This window comes from Coloeus monedula, assembly GCF_965178545.1.
Source record: "Coloeus monedula genome assembly, chromosome: 4".
NCBI lineage: Eukaryota > Metazoa > Chordata > Aves > Passeriformes > Corvidae > Coloeus > Coloeus monedula.
In genome coordinates this window covers 23,126,546-23,144,655 of record NC_138784.1, presented here as the reverse complement: position 1 = coordinate 23,144,655, position 18,110 = coordinate 23,126,546, and the positions used below count along the sequence as shown (strand labels likewise).

The window sequence follows — 18,110 nt, the reverse complement described above, 5'->3', positions numbered from 1 at the left end:
GACTTTATATGTGTGCTCCTGGCTGTTGTTGGTTTGAGCTCTATGAGATTTGAAGGTTTTTACAGATCTTGGTACTGCTAAGGAAGAAATGCTGTGGTGCGGAATTTGGATTTTTTTACTTACTTATTTATCCTTGAACAAGCCTTGATGTTCAGTCAGTATTCAGACAGTCTCATTTTTCAGCAGCCTCAATCAAAATACCAGCACATGGTTCTCTGATGGCATCTCTGTGCTAAGGGAGATTAAGGGATATAACAAGCTTTTGAGCAGGTTTCAGCATCACCAACCAGCCTGAACTAATACTGCAGCATTTCTGTATATGTGCTGAAAGTCCACTTTTGAGATTGTGTGTAACACTGCTAACAGGTGACTTCCAGCAAGGCACGCAAATTTTGCTATTAACTAAATTTTAAACTGTTAGTTGAAAGAGAGTGACTTTCCTAGAGGCTGACCACCTGAATTCCCTTAGACCTCCCTTTTTCAACCCATCTCCTATGTTTATATAAAGCCAAACTTTTGCTTTACTTTTTGCTTTACATTTTTTATAACCAAATAAGCAGATCTTTTGCTTTACCGTTTATTGTTGTTTGATTAAAAAACCATTCAGGTCTGTTGATGTTAAGCCTACGATGGACTCAAACCAAAGTGATATGGTGGCTACATGGAGGCACAGATAGTTTTGTTACAGATTCCATAAAGATCTTCCCAATGCTTTTTTGTGTTTCCTTATCCCTTAAGGGACTGTGCCTCTGAACTTCTTGGGTATTAACCAGATCTGGGCATGCCTTGTCTGTCATGGAATTATGAAAACATCGGGGACTGAACAGATAAATGTAATCTACACCTTGTGTGTGTTTATCTGTATTTTTGACACTACAGTTAATCAGGGGGCATGGCTGTTACTGATGACAAAGTATCACATTCAGGAGATGAAATTCTTGTCTGGAGGAAGTAAGATGGGAGAAAAAGCTTAGCAGAGAATCACATAACGAGACTGAATTTTCCTCCACATCTGGAGGTCACTGGGAACTAATGGACCAAATCTGTCCACTGGAGTTTCCACGTGTCTTTTAAGGTGACCAGGCTACCTTGTCACAGACCTGTTGTTGCCCATTTTTTACGTTGTAAGCAAGCTAAGGTAAGTGTTTAGAGGAATATGCAAAGCTGTCTTTTGTATTATTCTGGTTGCAATGAATTGTTGCATTTTTCCTCTTCTGCAGGGTTATGAATGTTTTCCACTGTAGCTTGTAGATGCCAGTGTGTGCAAATGCATTTCTTCTGAATGGTTGGCCTGATGAGGATAAGGAAGGGTATGCAAAGCAGACTCTCTTGCCCAGGTTCCCCAAATCCAAGAGCTGTACAATCAGGAAATGCATTATAACATCCATTGTTGCTTCAGCAGGGAAAGCGTGCTTTACATATGCAAATACTGCTCAAAAGTTTAACTTAATAATTATCAGCTGGAGTCTCTATTGATGAGCAGCTGAGGCTAATCATCAGCAACAGAATGGGAATTAACTGCTACTAGGCTTGCATTGAGCATGCTTGTCTCTAGCTTGTGGTTACTGTGGCAATTGTAGAAACATAGATATATATATATTTTCTAAGCTTATATAAACTTATTTCTTGTACTTTCTGTCCTTGTAAAAAACACTGTAAAGTGCTGTATTTTAGGCTTTTCCCCTTCCTATCTCTTCCACAGTTTATTACTGAGCAGGAGCCAATATAGAATAGCTCCAGTCTTTTACGTCCCACTGCCATGAATGATAGTCACAGTACCATGTACAGCTGCAGTGACACATTTGGACACATGCTTTACCTCAGAGAGCTGTAATGGCTGCCTGCTGCTGATTATGTATTCTGCTATATCAGGGCCAGTAGTCACCTTAACACAAAGCTCACATCTGAACAGAGAGGAATACCTGGGTGTAAAATATCCAAATGGTTAATAAAAGAGAAGATGCTGCTTCTCCATAGGAAATTTTCAGATTAACGAATCCCATTGTTTTCCCTCCCACTCCTACTGTACACCAGGGAAATTCAGCTGGCTACAAATACTTACCCTGCAGATATCATTCATATGCCTTTTCCTAAGTGTGCTTTATTATTCACATCACACTCCTACAGGCCCTCCACAGCTTCCCTTCTAATTATTCCCTGCTTGCCCATTCCTATGAATAACCAGTGGCATTCACCCACATTTTGCCGTTTAAAGCATTTAGTAGTCCGTCCTACTATGAATTGGATTTCTCATTTTCCAGGAGGTGCCACAATTTATTTAAATTCATCCAGATTGAAACTCTAAAGATTTATAATTGAGTTGGAGAAGGTTTCAGCTTCAGGGCACAGGCACCCACTTGGCAGTGGTTTGTCTCTACCCCCATAGTGGAGGTGGTGGAGGGGAGTGCTTCAGGGCAGAGGCAATTGGGCTGGCTCAGACCAGCTTAAGCTGAGTTGGATGTGTTGCACTGCAGGAGATGAGAAGCACTGTGTGACCCTCTGGGTCAGCTTAAGCTGTGGGAATGGTAACCTCTAACTGAACGGTGATTTGTGTCTGTCCCTGATCTAGAAGGGCTCATTTATTTGTACCCCAAGTTAATAGTGCTAATTGTGATGAGGTTGTTTATGACAAAAAGTCACTGCTAAGGGATGGCCAGTCATCACCTCTGTAGAAAAGTGTGTTTGCCAAAAATCCTTCAAGCAACACCTCAGAGTTTGGTTCCATGGTCAGAGGACAGAAGGGGCATTGACCCTCTCCTCCTGTCATGGGATGATCTGTAGTGTACTTGCTGAGTGTTGTTGTTGTTGATTTCCCTGCAATACCCCTTCAGGATCTGAACATGTGAACAGTTCAGGCTGTCACACTGGCAGTCTTGACCTGCTTGCAAAGCTTTTGAAAAGAAAGAGAATACCCGTCTACCTTTGGGGAGAAGGAGTTTCCTTTTCTCCTCTTTCTCCTCCGCTTCCCAACTGCTAAAGAAGTGGTTTGCCAAAAAAAGTCAACATCTTTACAGGAATGGGACTTGGAGAAAATAACAATTTGTCAAGAGCACAGATGGCTTATTTAGAATCTAATAGGTATTAAGACATTATTTTCCTCAGGCTTTACTCCTGATATTGATAATGTGTTATCTTTGCCAAGTTCCCCTCTCGATAATACGTTATCTTCGTCAAGCCAAGTCCCTGATAAAATCTTTTTTCCCTCAGTGCTCACTCTGATAAGATACTATTTTCTTACATCTCCACTGCCAGTGGAAAGGAGGGAAATGTTATTTTTAGTCCTTTTCTTGAAGAGGCATATATATTGCCAAGGCAATGCAAAACAGGGAAAGACAATGAGATGAACAAAAAAAGTTATTGTATTCTAGGCAAGGAAATGAACAAATATTTTAAGACTTATGGGCCCTTGTTTTGAATATGCTAATGAGCCAACATTCATAATTAGCTAATGAGCCAATATTTCTTTTGAAAAAAGCAAACTATTAAAAAAAGCCACATCTGTTTCCAAGAAGGATGTTTATGTTTAGATTTTCTTGCCCTGTTTCTTCCTGCATTCTGTTGCTACGTGCTTTGTTGCAGGGATGTCTCCTGCAACATGCTTTAGACAGCGAGGCCCATGGAAAGAAATAGGGAGGAATTCTTGATAGATGTTTTAGAGATCTTTATGTTCCAGCCACATGGCCAGGGTCCTGCTGAAGAGCTGAACAATCACGGGACAAGTAGGGTCCTCCCCACACAGGGGAACACAAAACAACCAATGGGGAACGGGATTGACCAGGGAGTAGGGATACCCCGTGGGCCGTGCCTCTACTCCAGGGGAGGAGGACCCCACGCCGGGGGGGGGAATCCCAGAAGTGCTTTTTCTTTACCTGGTGTCCTTCCCTGTTTACCATCCCTATTATCCCTATTAGAGCATCCCAGTCAGAACTGTATTTGCTCAGCCAGCACATAAACAGCTCTCTGTAGTTATGCAGCACGATGCCATCATTGATGGTACAACTGCAAACCCTTTCTGAAACACAGCCCCTTCATCATTTTACGTGCAGAGCAAATGCAGCTCTGCAGTGAAAGTGGTTCTTGCAGCACTCCATTTAGTTAATTTAAGAGACTGGAAGTCATGTCATGAGCAAGGCAGGGACAACTTTGTAATTTATGAAGTCGAATTTGCTCTGAGAAATTGTTTCTGTCTCTACCACCGAGTTCATTACATGGTGTTCATAAGAAAAAGGCATTGCAAGTTGCTGCTAAGTACTTTTCCCCACATTTCCTGGATTTCCAGCTTGCAGACTCCTGCATTACAGAAGTGTTAAGCGTATACTGTTGCATGTGTAGCTGTCTTTTGAAAAAACTGTAGTGCAGAAAAGGTGATTATTTGTTGAAAAACTGTATCAGATCCATCTCAGCTGTGCATCCAAAACTGGTATTTTCTGTGAGTGTTAATGACTCCAAAACGTCTTGCTTGACTGTAAAAGAGGGACTGATAGTACCACCTTTCCTTTAAATAACTTTGAAAAATAGGTTACTGATCCCTGTGCTGCATTAAAGTATATAGCAATGAACGTCATAGACCAGTGAGGGAATAAGAAGTCTTTTTTTCATAGCAGGATATGTATGTATGGTCACAAACAGAATGATGAGCTGAAACAACCTGCTAAATAGCTGTGGTCGCCATCCATCCTATGCACACAGTGATTCTGATAGTCTTTGGAAACAAAGTGGTGATCATGCAGTTAATGATCCTGTCAGCAGACACAAGGGGATGACAGCATAGATTGAACAAGAGACTATTATTTTCACATTTCCAAACTTTTAAGTGTTTGACTTCAGTGGCTGGTTGACCCTCGCTGGACACCAAGTGCCCACCAAAGCTGCTCTTTCATTTTCCCTCCTGAGCTGTGCAGAGGAGAGAAAATATAATGAAGAGCACATGGGTCAAGGCAAGAACAGAAAGAGGTCATTCACCAATTACTGTCACAGGCAAAACAGACTCAACCCAGGAAAATTAATTTTATTTATTATCAATCAAATGACAGTAGGGTAATGAGAAATAAAACCCAGTCTAAAAAACCCACTTTATTTCCCACCTTCTTCCCAAATTAAATTTATTCCTGATTTTCCCTCCCTGTTTCCTTGTAACGGTGCAGGGAAACAGGAAACGGGATTGTAGTCAGTTCATCACATGTGGTCTCTGCTCCTCCTTCCTCCTCGCACTCTTTCTCTGTTTCAACATGGAGTCCCTTCCATGGGAGGCAGTCCTCCACAAACTTCTTCCAAGGGAGTTCTTCCCATGGGCTGCAGTTCTTCCCAAATTGCTGCAGCATGGGTCCATCCCTTGGGGTGCAGTCCTTCAGGAATACACTGCTCCAGGGTGACACCCCTACACAGGGGTCACAAATCCTGCCAGCAAGCCTGCTCCAGTGTGGCCTTCCCCATAGGGTTGCAGCCTCCCTTGGGCATCCACCTGCTCTGGTATATGGTCCTCCATGTGGATCTATGGACCTCCATGGGCTGCAGGGCCACAGCTGCCTCACCATGGTCTTCCCACAGCTGCAGGGGAATCTTAGCTCTGGTGCCTGGAGCACCTCCCTTCTTCACTGACCTTGGTGCCTGCAAAGTTTTCCTCTCCTGTATTTTCACTCTTCTCCTCTCTGGCTACAATTGCTTCTGTGTAGTAACTTCCTGCCCCTTCTTTATGGTCACCCTATAGGTGACCAGTGTTTCTGATGGGCTCAGCCTTGGCCAGCAGCAGGTCCATCTTGGAGCCCTCTGGCATTGGCTCTCTAGGAAATGGGGAAAGCTTCCAGAAGCTTCACACAGAGGCCATCCGTGGAGCCCCTCTGCTGTCAAAACCTGGTGAAGCAAACTCAATGCACTTTGCAAGTCTGATGTTCTGGGGGTGAAGGTTTTTTGTGGGTGATAAGTTTAATTTCTGAATCCACTGGTTGTAGAGGGCTATTTTGTTCAAGGAAAGGACACTGAGAAGGTTATTTCCCTGTGTATGAACAGCAGGCAATAACATGATTCTTTAAGTAAGGCTGGCCTGCAGTGGAATTGAATGGTTCAGATTTGGGTTCAATAAACCATGTTAATGTGTCCTTAAGTACCCTTAACAGCAGTAGAATTGAACACAAATTTAGTACTTAAAGAACATGCTGAAGTTCCTAAGTGCAATTACTATTGACTAAGTCCAGGCCTGATGGTTGATTGGCATTTCCAGTGTAAACAGGCTCTCCTAACTAAATAACATGTAATTTAACACATACGTTGTCTGTGCCAAATCCTGAGAAGGACTTAATGCTGATGGGAGAAGTTCCTCTGTCAGAGCTGAGGAAACTTGCATGAAAAGGCTTGGTTGTTATTTCTTGTGCTGTCTCTGTCTAGTGGACATCAGCCTTCAGTGCTCTTACTGTGACATCTTTCAGTGTTAAACTTTCTGCCTCTGACACTTGAAAAGCATGAGCTTGTAATTGTCTCATATCATGTTTGGATGAAGTTCTGTGTTCACAGACCTGAAGTAAATTGCTTGGACTATGTTTCACTGTTAAAATGGTTGTTTGGGCAAGGTTTTCTACTTCTAGTTGAGATCACACTACAGTGTTGGACAAAAAGTTGTTGGAGAAAAAAACCGCCTTGGTAAGTGTGAGAATAAGCACTTTGGGATGCTTTAGCACCTACTCATGGAGGCACATATCTAAAAGTACCAAAGTGTTAGCAGAAAGGAATTAATGCATAGCTGCTCATATAGCCAGGACGTACCAGAGCAGCCAGCTGAGCAGAAGTGCATGGAGTATTAAGGTGTTGGGTGATTAAAATTGAGCTAGAACTCCAGAATAGAAGGGATAGTTTATCTGCTTACACCAGGCTTTTATGTCTTTGTAGTCCTGACTGCAGTCTTTTTTTTTCCCTTAAGGTCCATGGAGTTCTCCAAAATGGTCTTTATGTGGGAAAAAATAATAGTGCAATGAACTTGAAATGATTTTGTGGCCTTCGCAGAGGGAAAGTCATGAGGGTGGTTGCATGCTATCCCATTTCTTTCTGAAAATATTGGCTTTTCATTGAAATTGTTATACTGCTAGTCTTCAGAGTGGGCACAGATAATGTGAATTTTCAAATGTGAACGAATGTTCATGAAATGGAGAAATAGCTTGTATCTGTAGTCAGATAGACCGAAATGCTGTCTCTGGGCAGCGTAACTTCCTCTAACCTAAGAAGCAACCTAGAGTTCACTGCCATCAGTTCGTTCATTTTAAAGGCATTTCATGCTGTTAGGCGGGGGGTGAATAATAGCTGAAACACATGGAAACCTCTAGACCTTGTAAAGATGCCAAAAAGCAAGTAGTTTGTGCTTGCTAGCAAACGAAATGTAAAAAGTTTTTAAAAATCCTCCCAAAACATGCTCCATAAATTTGTGGGCCTCAGATAGTTTCTCACACAATTGTAAGCATTTTAGTTCAGGGTTGTCCAGAAAACTTGGGACCCCTGCTTCTGCAGTTTTCTTCTCTGAATCACAGAAAATTTTGCTTCCCGACGCTCTGCTTCTTTCTCCCTTACCCAGTTAACACTTGGATAAACTTTTCTTTTTTCTCTGTGGCTCTTCCCCCAGCAACTTTCCAATGCCAGTGGGTCCTTTTCTGGACTCTCCAAATCTGATAACAACAAAACAAGGAACTGTGTTTTAATGCCTGTCCTGTAGGTTTTATATGTAAGAAAGAAAATGCCACTGCTTCAGTCCGTCTCCTTTCAAGTGAACTATGCTGGATTGCTTTCTGATGGCTTTATTTTGTCCAGTCTCCTAAAGCACTCTGCTTAAGTAAGTATTAATGAAATCTGTTGCCTTAAATCCATGTGATTTCATATATCCAGAACTTACATATTGTCAAGTTTTCTGAATTGTTGGACCTAGTGTGATGATAAGTCATTGACTGATGTCAACCCTGAAATAATTATTCAGCTTTGTGTTTGGGTTTTGTTTTGTGGACAGAGGAATTTTGCAGGTCTTTGTCGGTACAGTTGCATTAGAACAAGTGTGAAGTAAAAGGCTTGACACAGGGAAAAAAAAATTAAATCTGAAACTACCAAAGTCCAAAAATAGAGCAAGAACCCCAAATGAAGAATAAAAAATAATAGCTTTATTATTATTTATTACACCTTTCAAAAGTGTACTGCTTGCTTCAGAGCACAGTAATGTTCCTTGTAGTGTTCCCTGGGAGATCTTCAGTCCCAAAGTCACACAGACCTCGTTATGTGCTATGTTATTTTATTTTGATTTAGATTAGATAAAAAGTGCCTAGACACCAGCTCAGAGCACTCTGCCAGTTACTATAAACTATAAAATTCAAGTGCAGTGCAATCAGTTTAACTCTTCTACCAAGCAACACACACAATCAGACATCAGTGGTCCCTAGCATTAATCCACTTAGTCCTTCTTCACAGGTGAGATGAAACACACAGTCCTTGCACTACCTTGGAGAATTCTAGGAAGGGAATTAAGGAAGTGTGTGTTGCTGTTTATGTACTATTGAGGCCAACAGCAGGTCTGCAGGCTTCACAGACCTTAATTTGGACATGGTTAACTTCTATTCGTGAGAAAAGCCCATGAGAAGAAAAGCAGTTAGTTTTTATCCATGAGAATATAGTATAAACAGAAGCATGAAAGTTAAACAATAGGAGGAGAGGAACAGCAACGTATCTGCACCTGTTTTTTTTCTGAATGCTTGAACGCTTATGCCGTAGGTAGCCAATGACTCTATGCTTTAGTTAGTAGTAGCCAGTAAGTATATTGTAGTAGCTTAGCAGCCAATGAATTTGTAACACAAATGACAACATACAGAAAGTGTATAAAAGAGGCTGCTTTGTTTAATAAACGGCTTTTTGCACTTTATCTGAGGCACTGTCCATGTGTGACGTGACTGCCCCAAGAGCGACAAGGTACTAGGTTGTAGCTCCCCAGAGGCATTTTGCCATGTCTGTGTATTCACATGTCCAGTATGATAATAGAATTAAATCAAGTAGTATCTTGCCATCAGCCTTGCCAGCCTCATATGTGGAAGAATTTTGAGTTATACAATCTCTGAATTTATGAAAAATATTACTTTATTTCTGAGTATTAAGATCAAACTGTTCACTTTTGGTTTTATAATTTTATATCAAATGGGTCCTGGAATTGTCACATTATTATTTGCAGCAGAGAGTTGGGATATGCAGATATACCAAATACATTATGATACCCCTGGGAATAGTGAGCAATATTAGTAACTAAACATGACTTGTCCACCTGTATGAACCCTGAGGAGATAAATCCCGAAAATATCTTGGACTTTGTAACTTGTAAAAAAACGTAGATAATTTCTGTAGTAAATCAGTGCATTTGAACTAGTTGTACGTTTCAGATGACGAAGCCAGCTAGTTGTTTAATTCCTGACAGGATTTCCTTACTCCTTTTAGATAGCAGCAGAAATATTTACTACTGAGAGAACAGTAGTGGAGTTACTGGCATTTAAAGCCAAGGCTACGTAAACTCTGGGCTGGTCTCGTTAGCTGCTGCAACTTCCAGTCTGAGGCAGTGAGGTGACATTTTCTTTCAGTCCCTTTCTCAGACTATGCTGTTTCTTCTAAATACTGTATAGAAACAGTTGAACTTTTCTGATGGATGTACCTGCAATTGTTCAGATGTACAAAATGGTATCTTTTTCTAAAAGATAAAAAAAACCCTTTTAATTTTGGCAAAGCAGTGTTTATGACCCATTGATTTATGTCCATAGCATAGCTAATGATACATTTAATTTTTTTCCATATTTTGAAATTTTGATGAAGGTTGTTCTGAGATTTACTTCCATATCTTGCTACCTTTTCTGGTAATTATTTGAAGGTAGCGGAATTCAGTGACAAGGATAGGAAGCGATGAGTAACATCTGTGTCAGCTGGATAAGCACCAAGTGAGGAGTTACGATTCCCAGTGAACTCTTTGGCTAGATTTGCATTGTAATTGTGTATCTGATGATAACACAGGTGGTGTTTTTCTTTTTACCTTAGAGTGTCTACACAATACACTCTTGCTGTCCAGTAATAGGGATACAATAGTATCACAACCAAATGAGTCTTAGTTTTCCTAGCTTGAGCATCAGCAGAAATAAGGCAACTTCAGTTCCATGCCTTCTAAGCTTGGTGGGGAAAGATAACTCAGAATTCTCTTGCATGTCTAATTGGAACATGGCTCTGTTCTTTATGTCCTCTATTGTTGCATCCATTGTTTTCAGGCTTTTCAAATATCTTATTTAATTTTAATAACTATTTGCTGGAGCATTCAAGTTTCAAGGTATCAGTGGCCAAACCCCAGAGTGTGTTTTGAGACATTTTTCAGGCTCAGATTTATCCATAACCTTTGCTAATGGTAAAAATAATAAATTACACAATTTTTGTAGGAGATAGTCTGGAAGAGAATGCAAGATATTCTATCCAAATGATGATAAAAATCAAGATAATGATTTATATACTTAACAGGAGGTATGTATACCTGTATAACTCAACAATGTAAATTAGAATTGAGGTTTTGATTTCTACAACTGTTTTTTTCATGAACTCAGTTTAGAGGACTGCTCATCATTCCTGTAAATGTGAAACAATGAAGAAGAACAAGCAATGAACAGATCTTTGTAGCAGGGAGATAGTTTTGAGTTGGTAGGTGAAAAATGTGGTTGTTAGGGAGAACTTCTAAACAATAACTTCATGATTTCCCTTTTATAAACCACCAGGCTGGTTTTTGTTTCATAAAACCAAAGGGACTCTGTGCACTGGAAAAATCATTAAATAGCAAACATGTCCCTGTACTTGGCACTGGTGAGGCCACGCCTTGAATCCTGTGCTCAGTTCTGGACATTGAGGTGCTGGATCATATCCAGAGAAGGGCTGTGAAGCTGAGGAAGGTTCTGGAGCATAAGTCCTGTGAGGAGCAGCTGAGGGAGCTGGGGGCTTTACCCTGGAGAAATGGAGGCTCAGGGGGAGACCTTATTGCTGTCCACATCTGCCTGAAAGGAGGGTGCAGCCAGGTGAGGGTCGTCCTCTTCTCACAGGCAACCAGTGACAGGATGAAATGAATTGACTTCAAGTTGTGCCACTGGAGATTTTGTTGAATATTAGGAAAAATGACTTAATGGAAAAGGTGGTCAAGCACTGGAATAGGGTGTTTGGGGAAATGGTGACACCACAATCCCTTGAATATTCAAAAAATGTGGATATGGACATGGTTTAATGATTAACATGTTGGTGCTGGATTAACAGTTGGACTCAATGGCCTTAGAGGTTTTTTTCAACCTTACAATTCTAGAATTCTGTGATTTAATACATGCAAGTAGAAAGTTATGTCAGAGAAACACTTTAGTACAAGATACATATCATCACTGCAAAGGAATTTCTTGCTATTTATGATGCTGTGGATAACTCTCACTGTCTTTTGCTTTGCTTCAATTTGATTTTGTTTGAACATTTTTGAGCAGTAGTTTAGGGTGAAGGGGTTTTACCAGCTTTCGAGAATTTGTAGTCTGGGTGTATATAGTTCTAGCTTTATTAAAATTAGGTGAAAATGTGTCTCCTTTGAAAACACATCTGCTGCATCCCTATTTGCTCCTTTGAAATTTGGTAGCAATAATGTACTGAGAAGTGATGGTAGAATGTGTTGCTTTGGTTGTGGACCCTGGTTTCCCGTAACTTCCCTGGTTTATACTTCAGCTCATTTTTGATGCTTACTTGAGCAAAGAAAATACCAATTTCATATTTCTGGTTTACAGCTTTTTAGTTGAAGGTGTTGAATTGAACCTTTTTACTTTTTTCAAAATTCCCTTGAGTCTATTTAAGCCAAAATACTTTCCAGAATTTGACCCACATGTGTATTGAACATTTCTATCCTGAACCTCTTATTTCTCAGCAAGCACATAATACTATGTTGCTGAGTAAAACCCATCTGTTCCTCACATGTGAATCAGCTGGGGCTACTGTTTGGCACAAAATGGTTGCCAAAATGCTGTCATTTGACTGTGGAGGAAGTGGGAATAGAAAAATTATTTCATCTTGCATACATTTCTAAAATATATTTAACTGTATATTAATTGTCATTGAATTAAATCCTCATGTTCTTGACTGTCTTCCCAGACTGGAGACTGGCAGGCAGCCCTATGAGAACGAAGAAACACATGCTTATCTTTTAGTGTGGTTTTAAAATTAGTAGGACCTGTAGCTCGTAGAACTTCAGTGTTTGTCTGAGTTTACCGTGCACTTAGGCATGGCCTGGAAGTGCCAAGCCTGCATAAAACGTGGCCATATTTGAAACGCGTCCCTGCCTCACAACGCCGACGTTCAAGGGAAATGCAGCTTCGAGCATGTTCTGACAGGAGCGCTGTGTTTCCTTGTGCAGATGGGAAGCCGGTGTCGCTGTCCCCACTGGAGTCCCAGCCCCACAGCCCTCGGTACACGGCGTCGAGCCAGCGGGAGCGCGAGAGCCTGGAAGTGCGCATGCGGGAGGTGGAGGAGGAGAACCGCGTGCTGCGCAAGCAGCTCAGCCTGGCGCAGAGCCGAGGCCCCGCGCACCACCGCGGCAACCACTCCAAAACCTACTCCATGGAAGAGGGCACGGGCGACAGCGAGAGCCTGCGGGCCGGCATCGTGGCGGGGAACAGCTCCGAGTGCGGCCAGCAGCCAGCGGTGGAAAAGTGTGAGGTAAAGAAACAAAAGGAACCTGCCGGAAACAAAGCTTGGTAGATTTGATCCTCTAAGGACACTGCACATCCCTGTCTCCTTCCCCCTGAAACCTTTTTCTCCAAAACCAGCCTCTTAAAGGTCTACTGCATGTAACATTTCAGATAAGTTTTTATCATTCTTTTTAAAAAAACCTTTAACACATTTAATCCTCGGAATATCTTCTGAATTATTGTTTCATCACACCTTCTTGTCTTTTTCATTCTTGTGTCCCCAAACCTGGACACAAGCCTTGACAAATCAAAGCCTTGTTTCTAGCTGACTTCACTACAGCTCTGCTAATAGAGTCCTGTGGCAAACTGACCCCGTGTGTTATAAATAATAATGTCTCCAGAGTGCTTAGAAAGGCTTATTTCTTTGTTTCTGTGCCTATATTGGAACAGTTCAGGGTTTATGATTAATTAAATTGTGGCTCATGGAGCCAGCCTGTGCTTTTGACTCACTTTCAGGAGTGTATCTGGATGTTACTGTGGGAGCAGGTGTTTTGTGTGAGCTGTGCACAAGCGGTGGGCTTGGCTGCAGGGAACGGGAGATCTGCTTCTAAGTTTTGGTGCGGTTGGTTTGGTTTGGTTTTCCCCATTTTATGTCAGTACTTTTGTGGATGTCATCCAGATACTGTCAGATGTCTGAATGATGACAGGTCCAAATATGGATAGATCGAAACCAGAAAGTCTTGCTTAAAGGCCTTGTGCCAATCCCAGCTGATAAAGTTATCAAAAATAACTTCCTCCATTTATTTCTACAAAGAGGGTAATACCCTATCACCTTTTATCTTGCTTTCTGCCACTTGGAAGATAAAAGTTGAAAGAAAATCAGTGGGAGAGGAAAAAGAAATCCTAATTATCTGTTCAGATAACTCTATTCAATGGGAAAATATCAAATACAGTTTGAAAATGAATTACTGCTTTCCAGTTGGATATTTTTGTCCATCAGTGTAGAAAAAAGGAAGCAACATTATCATAAGGAGGGGGAAAAGGAGGTTTTTGTTTTTCATTTTCTCTCCTCCAGATAATGAGGGTCTGATTTTCCTCACTGTGAGATTTTTGGCATTTCTTTTAATCAGACCATCAATCAGCAAACCTCACTTTTCCCTTATTATTATATCAAGGAGTGATGAGCTGAATCTCCATTCTTGGTTGTTCAATGTACCAACCAATCTGGGACACAAAAATAGTAGCTTGAAGTAGGGATAGTTTAAGTGGCCTTACAGTTTATAACGTGTTTTGCCAATGAGTTTACTTGCTCAGTGGGGTTTAGCTCTCTGCTGGAGGCAATGCTTATATAAAATACAAAATCTCACGTTATTTGTCTTCCCCCTATCTCACCTCACACTATTTTGAACTCAACTGCTTAGTCTTTTCTTAAGGAATTCACTCAGTAATTCAGTTACAGCAATGGAAGTTAAAATTAAACTTCCCTATTATCAGATTTGCCAAGGGTCTCATCATTTATCCTATTAGTGTAGATTCTGGTCCTGTGTTTGTGTGAGGGGCATCTTGACGCCATTCACTCTGTGGTTTTTTTCAGCATTTCAGATGTATAAACAAAATTTTTTTAGCTTTTGACCCTGGGATAAATCACAGCAAGAGTCAACAAATTGGATAGTGAAAAACAAGGGTTCTTAAGAAGAAGACTGTGGCTCTAGGGGAGACTACTAAGTATGCTAGGAATAGATTGTTCATTTCATTGAGTCTGTTCTTAGAGATTTACTGATGATAACATTTTAGAATCTAATTTGGGATGGTCTTTAATGGTGATTAAAATGTTTGAAAATGCAGTTACAAAGAAAGAACATTAAATCTCTGATAAAGCATAATCTGTGTGATAATAATTGTGATCTATATCAAATAGCTGTGGGTTTGTTGCATTCCAGCCACAGCTTCGTACTCTGTTGCATCACAGGAGAACTCTTCTGATACTGTAAAATGGACCAGAATTATACTGCAAGAAAAAATCAGCCACCCAAGACAAGGGGCTTCTCCCGGGAGGGAGGAGATGCCTGTTATGACTTCCCAGTGGTAGAGAATTCTAACACAAACCTTGGAAATAAAAGTAAGCATAGTCCTTATGCAAGTGTCAGCGCCAACAACAGGCTTCAGAAGGAGAGTATAATGGCAGTGAAAGCTAACAAAATTATATGCCTCTTTCTTACAGTGTTATCCCAGTATCTTTCCAGCTTGTGCCTCCATAAACTGAGCATTTACTTGAATTAAGTGTGCATTTATAAATATTTTTGAAAGAGATTATACATTAGGAAATGGATAATTAGCAGTGTAGCATTTAGTGGCTTAGCAAAATACTTAGCATTTGAAGCATTTTTAGAGGCAAATTTGTATTGTTACTGTTCCTCAACAGTGTTGTTCAATAGGGTTAAGTGTGTAGTTCTCCACAGCCATCTAGAACAGGCCCTCACCAACTTCAGCAGTGTAACACATGTGAAGCAGATGTTATCTGCCACTGGAAAAAAAAAAACAAACCTGGAAACAAACACAAACATTTTGTTACATGCTTGTAATATCTCTTAATCACATTCAATGATTATTTATGATGGATTAAATATCTACAGTGGAAAGCCTACTGGAAAATTATTGAAGTATGAAATGTCTTACCAAAGATTATTTTTAGCTATAAGGACTAATACGAGTTTTTAAAACTCATTATTTCATCAATCCAAAAAGTAGCCCAAGGAGGAAAGGTTATTACGTATGCTCATCTAGGCACTGTTTACTCCTCATCGGTATGGGATCTAATGCCCAGCTCTTTGTGTGGTTTTGGATATTTTCTTCACATTCATATCATCCCAGAACATGAAATACTGCTTTTAGAAACAGTTTGTCCTGGTCTGTAGTGGCTGAAGTAAGGGTTTCTGAACTGTGTTAGCATGCACCTTGGTATGACTTAAACTCCCTTTCCTACAGAAGCTTAGCTTCCCTGAGTGCCTTGAAGCACCTAGGCCTGAGTGCTTCCTAAACTATTTACAATTAAAAATAGTTCAGTTTGTGTCCCTGATCCTCAGCCTGTAGGGAGAATGTTGTGATGAACTTCCACAGTGTTTTGATTACCTGTTTGTATCTCTGTGTGTGAACAGAGGAAGAATTCCTTGACTCTGGAAAGCAGGTGTATCGTCATTTCATTTGTTGCTGCAATGAGTTAACGTTATCCAAAAGCACCTCCAGTGAATGACCTGAGTCCAGACTCTTGCAGCAAGTGGTGAACACGTCCATCACTCAGTTTAAAGAAAGCACTGTAGGAGGATGGACACTTTGAATGCAGTCAGTTTGGTCCTGCAGTGACTTCTGAATATGCATACTAGAGCGTGACTAGAATTATCTAAAAGTATCATGAAATGCCAACAGTAAAGGGGCAAGTGTAGCATGCAGAGCCTTGGTGTGAGAAGTTTGGAGGGATATGATGAGCCAAACAGGCAGGCTGACTCTCGTTGTGGAAGTTGGAGCATTCTTTGGTTATGTGGCTTCAGTCCTTTGTGTTAGCTGTAGTCACTGAGTCAGGAGGTTGTGTGAATCACAGTGGCCAGTTCTCGTGGGATGGGGGATACCGTCTTCCAGCCATCTGCAGATGGGAAAAAGGTGTTTGAGAGAGGTGACAGTTTTCAAAATCTGAGAGGTGATGCTTACAGTAGTATGCTCAGGAGGGTGCAAGTTCTATCAAGTGCTTCTTCCCGCCATTATTGCCATATCTTGCCAGAATCTGGGTACAGCCAGCTGCTCTCAATCCAAACATGCATTTGGAACAAGCATGGAGAAAAGTGGAAACAATATTTTTCCCCTTAGGATACAAACATCTGCAAACAGTTCAGGTTGATTACTTCATTTTGGTTTATCTGTTTTTCCACTAACTTTGTAACAGTTAAACAATGAGAGAGAGGAAAGTGAATCAGAGAAAGGAGAGGAATAGGCTGAGCCTTGCAGCATGCTGCAGGCAAAAACTTGGAAAGAAAAGGTCTAGGTTTCTGCTCTCTTTGCAGATTATTGCTCTTTTGTTTAACTGATTGCAGGCAGGAGTAGAAGTGATGCGTAATATCAAACACCACAGAGAGGCTGAGCAGAAGGTACATGGATGCCTGTGTCTCTGAGCTGGAAAAGAACATTCAGAAGAGTAGCAAGTCCTGCTCTCACTGTGTCCTGGCTCAGGCAGCATTCAAGGCAACAGCAGCTACTAGAAGACAGCGAGGAATGCATGCTTTCAATTCTGAAACAAACTGATTTAGTAAAAGGAGAACAGATGTGGGCAGGCACTTGACAGAATAAACTCTGATTTGGGGGGCAGTTGGAAGGTAGAGAGAGCAGCTTTGAGGAGAGCTTTTCTGGCAAGTGTAGGTAGTATAAAACAATGTTGACAGTATATGACAGTGCTGTTCTGGGAAAAGCCCTAAAATGTTTCTCTCTGGTCTAGTGCCTTCAGGTGAAATGTTTAAAGCAAGGGTGAAACTGTTCTCAGTTAATTTGATTTTAATTGGCACTGAGGGGAACCATCATAGGTCTTCCAAAAGCCTTCTAAGGACCAGGTGACAATCAAAGAGGAGGCAGTATGTGCAGGATCAGGAATCAGTGCACCCACAGCAACCCGTGCCAATGAGTACAGTACGAATTCCTGCTGCAATAAAAGTCATTAATAAGCAACCTCTGTTCTCCCCTCTTACCACAAGAGAGAAACACAATCAATTTTTGCTAAGTGTTGAGCTCAGCTCCCATTGACTTTAACATAAATGTAAAGTGCTAATACCTCATAGAGCTGCTGCCAAAATGCACTGCCATATCTTTTCTTTCTCACACCTCTCTGGACAGATAGCTTTCTTATTAATTCAAGTCCTCTTAAAACATCAGATCTTAAATATGCCTGAGCTTGTGAAGCAGTCTACGGCTGGAGGCAGCTGTGATGTTCATGTGGACGTTCTACAGTGGCACAGCCACTTGGCAGTTTTATGATTCAAATTGTGCCCTGTACCAGGCGATCTTAATGGATGGGGCTGGAGACTCTTCAGATGTGCCCAGCACATTCCACTTCTTGTGCAAGTGTGCTTCTGTTACAAGCCAGGCTTTGGGAATCTATGACTATGTGAGGAGGCAGAATTCCTCATTTGTTCTCAGCATAGTGGGCATTCTGTGGAAAATGAGAGCCGTGTGTGTGAGAAACCAGCTAACCAAGCTTCAAATGGAAGCCAAATGAGGCTTCCCTGCAGTTTCACAGCTGTGTCCCCAATGGCAGCTTTGTGCAGACAGCATGGTGAGCTCTGCTTCATTTTTGTGACCACTAAGAAACAGAAGATTACAGAACCTTAAGTCAGAACTTGCTAGGATTATTTTTTTTTGTCCCTGGGGAATAGAAATGGCTAATTTTAAAAG

At 41.1% G+C, this 18,110-nt stretch overlaps 1 protein-coding gene across 2 annotated transcripts in view; it reads left to right on the top strand.

Moving 5' to 3' along the window:
- LARGE1 (LARGE xylosyl- and glucuronyltransferase 1) overlaps nt 1-18,110 on the top strand; it is a 280,076-nt gene that overhangs the window by 119,584 nt on the left and 142,382 nt on the right. For both annotated transcript variants that reach the window (XM_082280522.1, XM_082280523.1), the window contains one exon: nt 12,407-12,708. In XM_082280522.1, the coding sequence (XP_082136648.1) occupies nt 12,407-12,708 (302 nt within the window). The remainder of the gene's footprint in view (nt 1-12,406; nt 12,709-18,110) is intronic.